General features: G+C 38.9%; 1 protein-coding gene across 1 annotated transcript; it reads right to left on the bottom strand.

The window, feature by feature from the left end:
• Positions 1–1,025: 1,025 nt before the first annotated feature.
• Positions 1,026–16,391, bottom strand: LOC115928146 (transient receptor potential cation channel subfamily A member 1 homolog). The gene is made up of 20 exons (XM_030994945.1): positions 16,109–16,391; positions 15,597–15,806; positions 15,049–15,142; positions 14,295–14,523; positions 13,595–13,781; positions 13,321–13,409; positions 12,669–12,815; positions 12,132–12,252; positions 11,332–11,492; positions 10,034–10,155; positions 9,764–9,895; positions 8,474–8,661; positions 7,329–7,658; positions 6,062–6,202; positions 5,305–5,413; positions 5,046–5,137; positions 4,207–4,437; positions 2,762–2,830; positions 1,851–2,027; positions 1,026–1,460 (listed from the first exon to the last, which is right to left on the bottom strand). The coding sequence occupies exons 1-20, from the start codon at positions 16,166–16,168 to the stop codon at positions 1,164–1,166; spliced, it is 3,186 nt and encodes a 1,061-aa protein (XP_030850805.1). The 5' UTR covers positions 16,169–16,391; the 3' UTR covers positions 1,026–1,163.
• Between the last annotated feature and the right edge of the window lie 351 nt (positions 16,392–16,742).

Raw genomic sequence — 16,742 nt, 5'->3', positions numbered from 1 at the left:
GGTGTATTTACCCAACGCCTTCATGGCAAACACTGCACGCGGGTAGATCATTGTCTGGACTCCACGGCCTTCAAAATGAGTATTACAGCAAAATAAGAGATCTGCTATTTATGTCAACAAACAATATTGAAAGGAATATCTTGCTACTGGCGTGATCATACAGTGCACGCGAACTACAACAAACACATTCTCTGGTGACTAATGTCTAGCTGTCTAAGTTTCTGCAATAGGCAAACTTCAACCCGTGCCGAGAGACTATTCCTAAAACTAATCCTGACCAAAAACCCATTGGAACCTCAACGTACAGTATAGTCTATCACTTGCATGTTCTCCAAAATGTACTAATAATAATCAAAATAATTTGGATTTGTATAGCGCTTTGTGAGAAATACTGTCTCTAAGTGCTTTACATATATTATATAATATTATTATTACCCTGATCATCGGATTCATTCACACACAATGTTAACCGTTTACACTCCCGACACGGCAATATGGTCACCGTGAAGGGCGCTTTGACTCAGGTCCTACCAGGTCCCCATTTCTCTCCTGTGTAAGAAGTGAAAATGTTGATTAATGCCTTGACAGAGGACATTATTGCCGTGTCGGGAATCGAACCCATAACTTTTGCATTTAAGTGCTGAAACCACTCGGCCACGACACCTCTAATAAAATATGTACCGAAGTGGAAATCCATGACATTATTAGGGACCATCTGGTCATCTGATTTTACCTGTTTATCTACTTGTGTATTTATCTCTTTTGTTTTTGCTGCTGTTATCTGTTTTATTCTTACCAAACAGGGCCTCATAGATGACCACCAAATTGGTAATATGTGCCTCATTATATACATAATATGTAATCCTCATTACTGTCAGTTATTTAAGGACGTAGGTCCCCTAGTTGATTAGCATAGTTGCACACACATGCTTTAGCAGTCGAAAATTACTCACAAATTATTATTTTCAATAAAATCTGAGAATGTATACTATTATCTATATCTATTAGGAATAAATCATTGTCAAAATCATTCCATAAATTGGGGTAAAAAAAATTATTCCACCATTATGACCAACAGTGTACATAACGTATTGTATTGAAACTTAAAACATACATATATATAATCATTGCTGGAGCAAATGTGGGATCCCTGACACGTCACCTCAGAAGACACCCTCGATCTTCTTCTCCTTGATCTTCATTTTCTTCATCATGACATCCAGCTTCCGATGCATTATCTCCATCCGATCTCCAAGGAATTCTTGCGCTGCCTGTAGACGGTCGGTACGGTCGTAGAGGCTACCCTGAGCTTCACGTATGTTGTTCAACTGGGTGTCTCTTTTCTTGGCTTCTTCGAGCATTTCAATGGTTGCTCGTCCGACCTTCAGGCTAACGTCCTTCATACGTTCTCGGATCTTCTCGTAGGGTTCATCTTGATGTGAGTCGATGCTAAGAGGATTCTGGAATATGATTCGTGAAGGATGAGTGATAAAATAATAAATTTCGAAGGTGAAAATCAAACTAAATGGTGCGATAATTCTTTATTTTAGCCAAATAGCATCACCGATATGCTCCGAGATCCAGGTGTCTGCCTACTCCGATGCCCTGTGTACAATTTCCTCTCTCTAATTCCATCTCACCACACTCCTTACATCCCCCTCTCTCTCTCTCTCTCTCTCTCCCTCTCTCTCTCTCTCTCTCCCCCCTACCCCTATCTATTTATCGATCTATCTCAATCGTTATTTCTCTCACTCTCTCCTCCGTCTTTATCCCTTTTTCTCTTCTCTCTGCTTCTCCTTCCTTCCCTGTCTGTTTTAGCCCTTGTGTATTCCGCCATTATTCATACCCACCTCTGCATCCGTGCTGATCAACAGCGCCCTCTTGAGTTGCTTTCTGCCACCCGTCAGCCGTCGAAGCCATTTCTTGAGTTTAATCTCGTTCGACGATAGGAACTTCTTCCTTCGAACGATAGACCTTCTCCATATCCACAGAGAGAATTTTGACTGATTCTCCAACACCATGTTCGCCTTGAAAAAGGGATAAGAGAGACATTTTACTTTTGTCTTTCAAATTAAAGCAAGATACACATTTTGGACATCAATGAAACAGGGCATTTGTCGTTCTGCTTGACTGACAAAATGTAATGTCCCCAATCACCGGTGACCAAGTTTACCTCTATATAGATTTGTACATATTGAGTTTGATCGATTGCAGAGATTATTTTTCACATAGTGAACAAAATATCTTTTGCCTTAGACTCATCGAAATTGAGGGAACTGGCGTAGTCATTGTTTCTCATGCGGTTTATTTAGTGCTTGGGCCAGCAAAGTATTCGTATAAGGAAAGTTCTTGAAAAGCGCGACTCAAATTAGGTTGTGCCAGGCATTTGATCGGGGATACTAGCTAGGCTCACTATTTTTCTTTGTTCATTACTAAAATATCATACATTTTCTATCAAAACATCGGCAGTTATCGTATTTTACAACTTGAAGAGAACTCAAGATTTATTGTCATAATTATGCGTTATGCGGTTTCTGTTGGTACTGGGAGTTAGGTTACATATAATACAAAGCAGTGAGTAGTAATTTTACTAATGCCCGAACAAAATAACTTGTTTTTTGTTTTATACTATTGACCGGTCATTAGTAGAATTACGTGTTAGGCAAAATAAATGTCTGGTCACGTGTATGCTTTCAACCAATCATTTGATTAGGATCCTCTTCATCATTTTATAACAGAGGATAACCCGTATTGAACATACCTGCATAGTAAGACGATGAAGATTGGCCTTTTCTTGGATTGCCTGGATATCATCTACAGCTAAACCAACCTGAAGGAGGAGGAGGAGGAAGGATGATAATAATAATAACAATAAAACGATGCTTATAAAGCGCTTTCCACTGGAGTCTCTTAGCGCTATAACAAACAAATTACGATGACAAACAATTATATTTTAAACAAAAAACTTCAAATAAACCTACAAAGTACAATTCATATCAAACATACATCGATGTGAACAGAGTAAGTTAATCATCAAAAGTAATTTTGAATAAATGTGTCTTAAGACAAGCTTTGAATTGGTTGATAGTCTGACAACTTTTGACATGTAAAGGTAGTTTGTTTTAAAGTTCAGCAGAAGCTCTGCAAAAAGAGCGATGTCCATAAGAAAGAGTTGACTCCGAAGTAGACAGGAGGTTTAATCGTGAAGATGAAAAAATATTGCGTGAGGGTTTGTATTCCTGGATTAGTTCTTAGATTAGGTGGAGGAGGTTGGGGAGGAGGTAGAGGACGGGGACGATAATTATAGACTGAATGAACGGTATGCTTAATCGATATTTGGCTAATTGCGTGCAAAACTTCATCTTCATATAATCTCATTAAAGCTTAGCCGTCAAATTACAAATAGCTGATGATGATGATGATGATGACGATGATGATGATGATGATGATAATGATGATGATGATGATGATGATAATGGTGATGATGATGATGTTGGTGATCATCAACATCATCATCATGATCACGGTGAAAGTGATGCCATATCTATGTTGACACTTAAAGACCGTATACATGGTACATGTATATGCACGGCCATTGACGTCCATCTTCTGCTGTAATCAGGGGCGGATCCACGTAGCGATTATTCCGGCCCGCCCCCCCCCCCCCCCCCTAGCCCCCAAAACGATAAAACAATAGGATAATAATGTAAAGTTAACCTTTATAAAACAAAAACAAAAGCGCCCCCCCCCCCCGCTTATTCGCCGGCCGACTGAGTCGGCACTAAATTTTGTTTTAAGATTTGGCTACCCCCCCCCCCTTGACGCCGTCTGGATCCACGGGGGGGGGGGGGCTGACGGGTCAACAAAAAAGAATTAAAAAAACAAAAATTCTCACGAATTAGATGAAAAAACAAAAATAGTGGTCTCACCCCCCCCCCCCCCCCCCGCTTGTTCACCGGCTGACTGAGTCGGCGCAAAATATTTCCTGAAAAATTGGACCAAAAAAAAGTGCCTCCTCCCCCCCCCCCCCCCCCCCCCCCCCCCCCCCGCTTATTCACCGGTGGCTGAGTCACAACTAATATTTTCTCACGGATTGGGCCCCCTCTTCCCGCCGGCTGGATCCGCCACTGGCTGTAATAGGTGAGTTTAAAAAGCAAAATCTAAACTAACTTCACACAAGTTTAGCGTTGTTTCACATTATCTTACCAGCATATTCATCATGAGAATGGACATAACGATGAGGAAGAGGATGAAGAAGAGTTGAGTGATCGTTCCATAGAAAGATGAATTCATAAAATAGGCTGCCTCTCCATCTGCCTCGAGAGTATTGGATGTCCCTAGGTAATCTTGAGCGAAGAAGATATCAGCATAATCCAGCTCACCGATCATCATTACAAACGTCTTGGCCAGGGAATCGAACAGAGAGTGAAATGGATTCTGGAAGGAAAAGACAAATTAAAATTTTAACAAAGACTCAAATTGTCATTATTTCATTATACTAACATTTGGTAATCCAAAAGCCTCTTACCTTTTCCCTGATTGATTTTGTTTTGGTTGCTTGTTGGAAGCGTTTCTATAGCTGGATTATTGGAAGAGTTTGCTTGACACCACCCTATCCTTTACGAAACCGTCAAGTGACTTCCGTTTTCAAGCATAATTATATATTGTTTTCATAGCAGAAAATAATATTCAAGTATGACACAATTTAAAACAAAACATATAGCGATCTAAAATTAGTGAAAACGTTTTTGAATTTGTGCGCTTAAATTGAACTCGTGTCGGGATATAAAAGCAGATTTGAAACATCACAATATAAAAAAGTAGGAAACAGAGTTTGTAGCAGAAACAAAATGTGGCACAAAATGTAAAACGGATGATGATATCCTAATGGATTATCAAATTATAGATGTTCATCGTTGCTTTAATGAATATGAATACCAGCACGAAATAAATAGAAACCAGAAACAGAGAGACAGAAAGTCACTACAACTGGAACAAAGTAACAAAGTATGATATTTAACTTGGACGTTATGATTTCTCCTTACCTGATTCATGAGAAGTGCGTAGAATGCCAAACCAAACGCCATGACGAATAAGAACAGGATTAAACTGAATCGAAGGAAAGTCTTGAAGATGTCTAGAAAAATGATGAGGGAGAAAGTTGAAGTAATTAGCTGATAAAATGTAGATAGCTTAATGACCTACCCATGCATACTATTGTATGTCATGGTTATGAACCAAATGCATACTTGAAACAAAATGTCTGTGTGTGAGGGGGAGGGGGGGGGGTGGTGCACAACTCACCTATAAACATGATGACATAGATGCCAAGCTTCGAATTACTCCTGATAAACAGCAGCAGGTTGATCCAGCCTAAGAAGCCAGCTGCAGCGCCAATCGGCCATTGCCAGTCCTGTCCGAGGGTGGGCGAATAAGCAATACCAGATAAAATTCAACAATAAAGTAATCGAAAAGGCTTACAAAACAACAGGCAAGCAGACAAACAAATCCACTTTGCCCACAGTCTAGCTTGTTTCTCGCAAATTATAAATGTGCGAGTATTACGATTACAATCGTGTGTTAACATAATAATGATAAATAATTATCAATCTTGATTAATTTAGCGTCTCTATGCGCTTCATATATATTATTATTACCCCGGTCATCAGATTCGTTCACGCACAATGTGCACCATCTCCACTCTCTGGGGAGTATTCCTACCATTATGGTCACTGTGAGGGCATATGGCAATTACTATCACAAATGCTTTCAACATTCTACCAGGTCCTCATTTCATTCTACAAATTCTAATTTATAGTATTTATTTTTATTTATGTCTATGTCATTGTGTTTCAGAGGCCATTCTTTTTTCCAAAATGCACTATTCATTTCATGCTTTGACAATACATTTTGTTTGATTATATTTAGGGATACGATACGATAAATTAATTGAATAGAATACCTATCGTTCAGAAAAAATGCCTAAAATCTAGTTACGTCATTAAAAATATTCTATATAATTTTATTATATTGCAAGATATGTCACTACTTTGCGGTTCACCTGTTTGATATTACCGTGCTTCACGTATTCAACCGTGCTGAAAGGCAGAGAAAATATGATGGCGAAGAGATAGAGGAACAATTCCATGATATTTCCGAAGTCCTGAAAATAAGATATCCGCTGAACGAACATCTGAGTAAACTGTGAAAATAAAACACGCACAGCTTGTGGTAAAGATAAAAGACAACAACAACAACAACAACTACTACTACTACTACTACTACTTCTACTACTACTACTACTACTACTACTTCTTCTACTACTACTACTACTAATAATGTTACTACTAATACTACTACTACTACTACTACCACTACTACGTACTACCACTACTACCTACTACTACTACTACTACTACTACTACTACTACTACTACTACTACTTCTACCACCACTACTATTACTACTTCTACTACTAATACTACCACTACTACTACTACTGCTGATACTACTACTACTACTACTACTACTACTACTATTACTACTACTACTACTTCTTCTACTACTACTACTACTACTACTACTACTACTAATGTTACTACTAATAATACTACTACTACTACCACCACCACTACTACTACTACTACTACTACCACTACTACTACTACTACTACTACTACTACTACTACTACTACTACTACTACTACTACCACCACTACTATTACTACTTCTACTACTAATAGTACCACTACTACTGCTGATACTACTACTACTACTACTACTACTACTACTACTACTACTATTACTACTACTACTACTACTTCTTCTACTACTACTACTACTACTAATGTTACTACTAATAATACTACTACTACTACCACCACTACTACTACTACTACTACCACTACTACTACTACTACTACTACTACTACTACTACTACTACCACCACTACTATTACTACTTCTACTACTAATAGTACCACTACTACTGCTGAGACTACTACTACTACTACTACTACTACTACTACTTCTACTACTACTACTACTACTACTACTACTACTACTACTACTACTACTACTACTACTACTACTACTACTACTACTACTACTACTACTACTGATACTACTACTGATACTACTACTACTACTACTGATACTACTACTACTACTAATGATAATAATAACAATATTAATGATGCTGATTATATTATCATAAAAAGATGATGAAAACTAATAATGATAATAGTTATAATATTAGTTACATCGTCACCATCATAATATTATACAAAATAATGAAATTAATCATGTCGCGTCTTTCTTGACCCTACCTCTCTTAAAATGTTCAAAAGGGACAATATCATGATCGCGGTAGGTCCAACGACGTCGAATAAGACCAGGACCGCATCTGGCACGGACTTCACCCATCGTACTTCCCCGCTTGCAAACCACGTAATGGTGGGTGGATTGGTGGTTTTGTTGACTGCACGTACATAGTAATTCGGCGGAATCACGACGATGTATCCGGTCAGCATCGCAAGGAACGTGATGTAGACGAAGAAACCCACGTAGAAGATGTAACGACCGATGGAGTTCCATTTGTGCTGGATGAAAGTCGTCACGAGTGGGTGGTCCAGTAGATCGACACGTTTGGAAGAAACCTACAAAACAAAGAAAGAAACAAAGCAAAAACATCGTCATAGGAGCGCGGAACCCAGCTGGAGACCAGGGCACATACGAGGCATTTAAAAACCGTACATAAAAATTAAAATTATTAGCTGGACATAATCATCTTAAAGCAATATGGTCAACACCTAAACATTCATTGTGTAGTTTTTCCAAATACATTTAGATAAATAGTGAAACTAGCACATAGCTTACATCAAAACTGTATTTTCTCACGATGCATATACCCAGTAATTCGGTTCTTGAGATGTTGTCTTTTTTTCTTCTTCAACTATCATCTATCAAATCTTTTCCACGCTTAATTGAAAAGTGAGCATTTGCATCTCAAGATAATCGGGAGTAAGATCGGGAATTTAGATAAGCTAGGAGGGACAAACGTACATTTATGTTTACCCCACGCAATTCCGATTTTCCCAAAGTTTAATTGAAATTCGTTCGTTTGCTTGTTGTTTTTAATTTTTGCTTTTGTTTGGGTCTCCATTGTACAGTATATAGATTGCGATGGGGGAGGCTGCCTTTGCCTTCCCCTGTAAGCCCCTGTTATTAGGAGTAATAGAGTAATAGAGGAAGCGCGATAGCTCAGTCGGTAGAGCAGTGGTCTCGTAATCCGGTGACCCGGGTTCAAAAACCAAGGCGATGCGCTAGTGCCCTTTGGTAAGACATTAATCCTCATTACCAGGTCCCTCGGAGAGGACCTAAAGCCGCCGGCCGTCTGGTTGCTCACTTACAAGCATTTATGCTTTCTTAGCAGTCAGGTAAAATATCCACCACCACAGATTGATAATCTTACCATCAGTTTCAAAGGATGGTTTTCATTTCTCTCCTGGCAGTCCGCGATGAAAGGTTGAGCTGATTTGAACAAGCGATCTTGCTTATCGTACTGGTGGTCGATGTCGGACGGTAGTCGAGTCGACACCCTCCTGTACATCCGATTCAAGAAAGTGTTTATTACTCCCTCGTGAGGGGGTAAATCTTCATCTGGAGCACGATGACCGTGATGATGACCACAAGGGAGGTGATGGTTAAGATGGTGGTGTTGGTAGTGATAATGATGATGATGATGATGATGATGACGGCGATGGTGAGGATGGTGAAGAGGAGGATTAGAAGAATGAGGATGTTGAGTACAGCGAAGACGACGGGCAAGACAGAGAAGATTATGACAATAAGTTATGATGGTAACGGCGACGAGGATAATGATGTCGCCGACGATGGCAATGATGATATATATTTTTAAAGATTACGACGACGACAACGGAGCAGGTGAAGACAGGGGTCACGATGAAGACAATGACGATGGTAATGATCATTATAATGACGACAAGGATCATTATGATGATGATAAGAAGTAAAGAAAGAGAACGGTTGTAATGTTAATAAACACTACTAAGTGCTTTATGGCAATCAATGTAATAATTAGTAAACTTTACATTCGAAGAGTGGTCATGGTCCTTTCATGTATTCTGGCTCAGTGTCCTAATTATACATGTATTGAGTGGTGTACATGTGCACTACAATGCTGAAATCTACTCTGAAATACTGAATAGGATAGGGAGCGCTGCGAAAAGTTTTGCACTGTCTAAAACTCTTCCCACTACACCCAGTACAAGTTTTTGATCAATTATTATTATTACTATCGTGATTTATAAAATATAAATAATATATAGTAATTGATTTTAAAAAGCTACACATGAGTAATGATAAGTATTACCAATACTGTTTGAATGAATGATTGTAACAAATAAAATATAATGTTATGTAATGGTGCTCATGTGTATGTAAACATGCACAATTCAGCATTTTGGATGCGTGGCATTGTTTTTTAATAAAACCATTATTGAATTTAATTGAATCAATTGAATTGAAAACGTTTAAATTACACCACTTACCACGAAGGTTCACTTGTACAGTCAAAACTTTTTTGAGGATACCAAAGCATATCTAAAGGACTCAATATTGCACCCTTAAGCCTTGAAGAAATTCTTATGATTTCGAGTTGAATATTGAATGTATATGCAAAACACACAAGAGGTTGGGTATCAAATGCCGATGTGTATTACCATAGAATAGGGCAACATACCTGTCGGTTTCATCCAGGGTGAGAACGCGTCTTCTAAGAGCTCGTAGTAGAATTCCACACGGACGTCTTTATCCCGAATACTTGTTCCGCCCGTAACGGTTATACACCGGTCCAGTATCATTTTGGCTACGTCTAGACGGTATAAGAAAGAAACGCTTTGATTGGTTAAATTCCTTTGACAGCATGAGGCGATACGGCATGCGATTGGTTGAAAGTCATAGCGGACGAAGCCGTTATCACGGAGTGCTTATCTCATTGGTCGAAACTTACCTGGCATAGAGCGAATGAGTTTTCGCATCGGCGTTGTGCGGTAGCTAGTCTCCTCATCCAGACTCGATACCGACATCACTTCTAACCATCTGTTATGTGTTATGATCATCCTAGCGATCGTCCTGAAAATGATTGGAAAAAAAAAGAGCGTGACAAAATGGAAAACGGTGGTCATGATATAATGTTTCTTTGGAAACTAACAATTCTGAATTTGCTGTTATAACTATCTTACAATCTTGCTTAGTGTCATAGACATAATTATATGGCTGTTTCAGAAGATCACTGTGAGATTGAAAAAAAGGGACCTCTCTCTCTCGATCTCCCTTCCTCTCTCTCTCTCTCTCTCTAAGATATAACCCTACTTGATAGTGAATGTTAATCATTATAAATGTATCGAAATTAGATATTCTACGGCGGAAATTTAACGTATTAAATTTGTTCAAACTAGTTTTGATTTGCGATATGACGACTAAATAACGATAGGCCCTATGACTTTAACATAAACTTGAATAGAAAGCACTCTTTCGTGTGTCATAATTTTAAATACACAGACAACATGCAGGAATAGAGACCCTACGCTCTAAATAATAGTTCAGGTTGCGACGAGTAATCTTTGCTGTGATATTGGACGACAAAATAGAAAGAATAAAAAGGGCCCGGATAATGACATGTTGGTGAAGCTTTAGGGCAGAAATTAAAACAAAAATGAATATTCAAAATCCTACCCCTAAAATGACAAAATATTGGCATTGCCATGTCGTAATCTTGGTCATTATCAGTAATTGATACCACTTAAATCCCAACTGTACTAGCTTGGCCAGGAGTGATTAGACCCCCCCCCCCCCCCCTGCATGGTCACTAACAGGTGGTTATCTCATCAAATCAGCTCTCAATTAACATAAGTAAAGGGGGGTCATGGGGACCAATGGTCACCGATTAGGCATTGTTTGCTATATAGAGGGCGCAAGTAGCTATAAGTAGTGCAGTTGCGCTTAAACATGATCAACTAAATAAAGGGCAATCACACTATCTGATGTCACGTTCGCACTTGTCAGTAGATGACGCAAAAGGCTATTGAATTGTCTCAGGCTGATTTTTCGAAAGAACTTTCGTTCGTGTTCTTATAATACATGTAGTAGTTATAAGATTTGTATACTTTTCTTTGTTTATTCCTTTTGTATGTTTATATTTCTCGTAATTCATGCTTGTACAGCGCACAGAGAAACCTTTGTTTATCATGCGCTTTATAAATATTGTATTATTATTATTATTATTATAATGAACTTGTTTTTTCTTACTCGCGTCCATTGTCGATTGCGTGATCGAGGCAGTTCAGTCCCTTGGCGTCCTGTACTGTGACGTCAGCAGGTTTGAAGACATCGCCAGCTCCCTTGCCATAGAGCAGTAGATCTACCATGCTCGCATTACCTTCTTTACATGCATGGTGAAGGGGTGTCATCTGGGTTACCAAGGGGGTATCAAGAGATATGGGAAGGGGTTAGCATGTAAATAGTGTCTTCAGTTCAGTTGTCTTTTGACTAGTGTCTCTTTTAGCGATTAATATATTGCTGAATCAAGGCAAAATTCGCCAGCTACCTTGCCATAGATTAATAAGCCTACAATGCTTGTATTGTAATAGTATAGTACCAAACATTCTTGCCAAAGACTGGGAACCAGACTCGACTAGCAGTTGGGCTAACTTCTGGTACTCATAACCTTGTCTTTCATTTTTATATAACATACTTTGTAAAAAAAATGTTCATCTTATTTATGTGTAATTCTTATTTATATTGTGTTATATTGATATATTTTATGCAATCATGATTGATATATTACATTTTACTTGTTCTTATTGTTTTTGTTAATAAACCCAAACTCAAACTCAAATCTCAAACTCAATTGCCTCCTTTCAAGCATACATGGTGGAGGGTTTCATCTGGAAGAAAAAGTGACATTGGAAGGGGCATGTCATGGATGAACTTGCATCATTTCATTTATTGTTTAACCATCAGATGACGAGTGTCTATTTTAGTGATTAATTACAATTGTCGCCAGATCATTGTGTCATGCAATCCAAACTAGATTATTGATTTCATACCGATTGGCTGTCCGTCTGCTCAATATCTGCTTGTGCATCAAGTAAAACACGGGCTGTTCTAGTCCATCCACGGTCAGCTACGTAATGGAGAGGTGATAGGCCACCTAGATCTTCACCATTCCTAAGTAAATCAAAGATGTCACAACATAAAATACAAACTGAAGAAGAAGAAGAACTGAAAAATATCTATCCCACCCGGACCCCTACAATAATGAGGAATACACTCCTGTTCCCGACCTAAGACCCCCCCCCCCCTCCCCACGTCTACCGTCCATCTGACATGTCATAGTGAATGGCATGTGTTAGTAACAGTATGCTTTTGATAATGGTCCTCATTTAATGTTGAAGTCCAGGTGACAATTTAGTTGTGAACTTTGCATTTTCTAATATTCGTTTCTAAATCTAGGAGAAGGGCAGCAAACAACACCACGATGTGTCGAAATCGTCTTGATGTTCTCTTGTTTAACCTGAAGCTGTCACATAAGATATATCTTTAGAAGAAGCAATAATAATAATAATTTTTAATGAAAATCTCACGTGGCATTAACTTGGGCCTTGGCTTGAATCAGTTCCTGCGCGATATCTTGATGCCCGCCCTCAGCGGCGTGATGAAGGGGTGTGTTTCCGAGCTTGTCTCGATGATCCACAACAGCCCTGTTCCAGCGAACTAATACATGAACCGTCCTGTAGCAAGACACAGAAGAATATGATTACAGTTAGCTAAGGTTTGGAAATATACCTTGGAAGTAGGCATTTAAAGTTTAAAACTGATTTGCCTCTCGTTGACATTTGGATAAAGAATCCATATTGGGACACATGTTCAACTAGTATACGAAAAAAATTAACGATTTATGTTGATCTGATGGTAACGTTAGGTTAAAGTAACGTTAGGTTCTTGTAGTGAAAAACAAATAAAGCTTCTCAATGTATATCAAAAGAACTCCAAAATCCAAACCGCTTTTTTTTTACATTTTGTCCATGATTTACAGTGAATTCCAGTGTTTATATATCTGATAAAAACTTAACATATCTTTTCTTGTTTTGTTTTCGCCATTGATTGGGAATGCGGACACTGTCATAATTAAGATTAAGTGAAGATTCACAGGTAATTGCAATTTTGTACAAGGAGACAATTATCATGATTATTACGATGTTCTTCAGCTTACAAAATACATTTGATTGAACTTACTCTTTATGCTTCATCTTGACGGCATCCATGATGAAGTCCATTATCCCATCATCAGTCATCTCATGGAAACGAAACTCATAATCTAGGATCTGAAGAAAAACAAAGTAATGCAAATCGTCCACTTTAGAATAGAAGGCTGACGGGGGAATATTGTAGTCGTGAGCGTTTTTATCAAATTCCACTCTAAAAAATATTGTTCGAGTGATGGAAATGTGCCAACACGAACATGATCATGTGGTTTATGTTTCGTATATTTTATATTTTTATATGTCACCTTTCTGAGTATATCCGCTTTGTTGTTTGCAGCCGACCATTGAAGGATATGTGTAGCCTCGTCAGATTGGCCACCCGAAGCAGCTGAGATGTACTGCAGTAGCGACATCAAGGTTTCGAAGCTTCCGTTGTTCACAGCAACCTGTAAAGGGTTCAAGTCAGCGCTATCTGCGACGATTGCAGCTCCACTGGAAGAAGAAAACAAATTGAATTTCCAAAAAAAATTACTACCATCCATAGTTGACATCAACAATCCCGACGTATTCAATTCTCATGTGCAACAGCATTTTCAATAGTATTTTAATTTATTATTTCATACCCACACCCAGTCCAACTCTTTTTATTCCATTAGGAGTGTTAAGTCGTATTGTTTTCAGATACAGATTCAGATACTCTTTAACGGAGAGTTCAGTAAGTTCTTAACGTACAAAGGTGGTGACTCTCCTGCTCTTAGGCATCAGTTTAACGTCCTGTCCGAGGGACGTATATAGATAGATAGATAGATAGATTCTGTTATTGATCCATATTCAAAATATAGCAAATTGGCCTCCACTGGCAGCACATCAACAAAATACAATGTAGTTTCAAAATAACTGATAAACTCTTAGGTGTATACGTCACAAAATGTACATAAACTCACACGAGAGTCATGCATGACATTTAAAAAAAAAATGGATTACGGCAAGGAATAAAATACTCACTTTTCAACGAGGCACAGTGCGATACTCTCGTGGTTCTTTTCGCATGCCAGGTGCAGCGGGGTCTGCCCGTCAAAGTTGACCAGGTTGACCACGGCTCCGTTGGCGATGAGAGCCTCGACGATGTCCTGATACCCGGCCGCAGCGGCTACGTGAAGGACAGCGTCGTCGTTGTCTCGACCGGCGAAGTTCATCAGCTTCATCATGTCCACCTCGCTCGTTCGCTTGGAAACTGATATCGAGAGTTTAAATTTATAAATATTTAATACCATGATTACTCAAAAGTATCGGGTATTTATATAAACTTTTAAAAATTTGTTTTGTCTGTCTAATTTGAGGACATGTTTGATCGCCTATTGTGAAAAAGTCATATAGACACTGGTCTAGGTGTAAATCACTTCCTCGAACTAAAGTTTACCCCAAAGAAATTGCTTGGTCATAGATCATAGATTATGGTACCCTCCCCCCCCTCTCCCGATGCAACATAGATCATTTGACCTTATGGTAACATGCAATCATGGTAATTGAGGCGATTTATTTCTTAATATTCCGTAAATTAAACTTCAGCTTAATCACTATCAAATTCGTCACAATTAAGATTTAAATATTCAAGTACATATGTATTTGCATAAAATTCATTAATACATTCTACTACATCAAAATCCATTTACAATATAACACGTCAGAAGCTAGACATGAATATTCAAATAAAATGTGCATATCATATTTGTAACAAAGTAGTCGAGAGGCGGCTCACCATGGTCGAGACAGACTTGGAAGAGATCCCTGTGCCCACACTTCACCGCATCGTATAGAGGGATCACACCTCGGGAATTCTCGTTCAGCATTACCTGTTGAAAACCAAAGACATGTATGACGTCACAATGATATCTTTAGCGTTAGTTTGACTTCATTTCGTGACATTGCGGCTTGAATTCCTATCCTAGACTGGTCATCGAGGAAGAATTCGTTTAATAAAATGGTAGGGGTATGTGGACTTGGCTTCGAACCCCGAGACCTCCTGGTTACCAACGCACTGCTAAACCACTGAGCCATATTCTTGTGCATAATTATATTAAAGGAAGGACCCATGATGTCATTTTAGGATCCATTGTGATACATTTAATAAGCAAGAGAGAGGAAAAGTGTGTGTGTGAGAGAGAGAGAGAGAGAGAAAGAGAGGGAGAGACCCAGGAGAATAGTAACGTCTGTAAAATTATCATGAATTGACGCCCTTCTGGCTCTCGACATCTTAAGTTAGTATAAATGATTTTTTTTTTTTAAATCACAAACAACAATATTCACCTCGTTGATGTCCCCTTTGCTCTCCGCCATTTCTATCAATGATGTGACGATCAGAGTGTGTGAATGCCTTACTGCTAGATGAAGGGGTGTATCTCCATTTATATCAGAGATGAGAATATCTGCCCCTTTGTCGATGAGGACCAAAGCGCCATCCGTGTTACCAGCTTTGCAGGCTATGAGGAGCGGTGTCGCACCTCGTCTGTCCTGGGCCTTCGGTCATGACCGGTGTGGGGAAAGGGTGAGAGAATGAAGTCGTAAGATAATATTTATTTTCGTTGTGTTTCAGTGATACATCTCAGTCGTAGATGACAAAATTTGACCATCGACCTAATGTGATCCTTTCTTTTCGAAGGTCAATTTTATAGAAGCAGTGACTTGCCTGATTACGGTAGTGGGACACACGCCCATGTTAAATACCGTGAACTAACAGGAGTGATTTATATAAGACACAACAATAAAGGTACAATATACATATTTAGCCTAATGTTTCAAATATCAATCGGACCACTTACATTGATATCAACTCCAGGTGCGGTATGGAGTCGCTTGAAGGCATCCATGTTGGCGTGCATGGAGGCGAGATGAAGAGGCGTCGTCCCCTTCGTATCTGTGGCGCTCGCGTCGGCACCTGCCGCGAGCAAGATATCAACAATGTTCTCGTCATCGTTATGCTCCTCGCCATCGTCGTCCTCGTCGTGTCCCTCGTCGTGTTTTTCGTTGTTCGGGTTCTCGTCCCTCTCAGCTAGCGACGGGACCACGGACCTGGGACTGGGAGGCTAGATATAGAGGATGCAGAGAATAGCTCCTTTAACTTTGTTGATAGCAGTTAAGTACATCTTTATCATGTGAATGTGTCTTGCTTATAATAATACTCATGATGATAAAAACTACCGATTTTTGTGTTTAATTGTGATAGATATTAAATGAAAGAGAAGTGATAATATCTATTTAGTGTAAACACTATCAGTAAACCAGCCAAGACACGAAGTTGTTTACTTTGTACGGCATGTTGGGATATTGCGTGACACCCATGCTAAAGATTTTACAAAAATACTAAAGAATAACAAAGAAAGCATGTCCCATGGTTCAAATCAAATTTCCTCAATTGTTTCAGGCGGTATTGGTGGTCTGCAATACGATTTGTAT

The sequence above is a fragment of the Strongylocentrotus purpuratus genome, unplaced genomic scaffold (genome assembly GCF_000002235.5).
Source record: "Strongylocentrotus purpuratus isolate Spur 01 unplaced genomic scaffold, Spur_5.0 spur5_scaffold_21, whole genome shotgun sequence".
In the NCBI taxonomy this organism is placed as follows: domain Eukaryota; kingdom Metazoa; phylum Echinodermata; class Echinoidea; order Camarodonta; family Strongylocentrotidae; genus Strongylocentrotus; species Strongylocentrotus purpuratus.
The sequence above is the reverse complement of the archived record's forward strand: the minus strand, read 5'-3'. Positions and strand labels throughout refer to the sequence as shown.

Excerpts from the sequence above, each read along its gene's own strand:
- LOC115928146 (XM_030994945.1), bottom strand. The coding sequence starts at position 16,168 with ATGCACGCCAACATGGATGCCTTCAAGCGACTCCATACCGCACCTGGA. Across the intron at positions 12,253-12,668 it reads AAGGCCCAAGTTAATGCCAC|GAATGGTGAAGATCTAGGTG; the intron begins GTGAGATTTTCA and ends TGATTTACTTAG. Across the intron at positions 9,896-10,033 it reads ACTCATTCGCTCTATGCCAG|ACGTAGCCAAAATGATACTG; the intron begins GTAAGTTTCGAC and ends TATACCGTCTAG.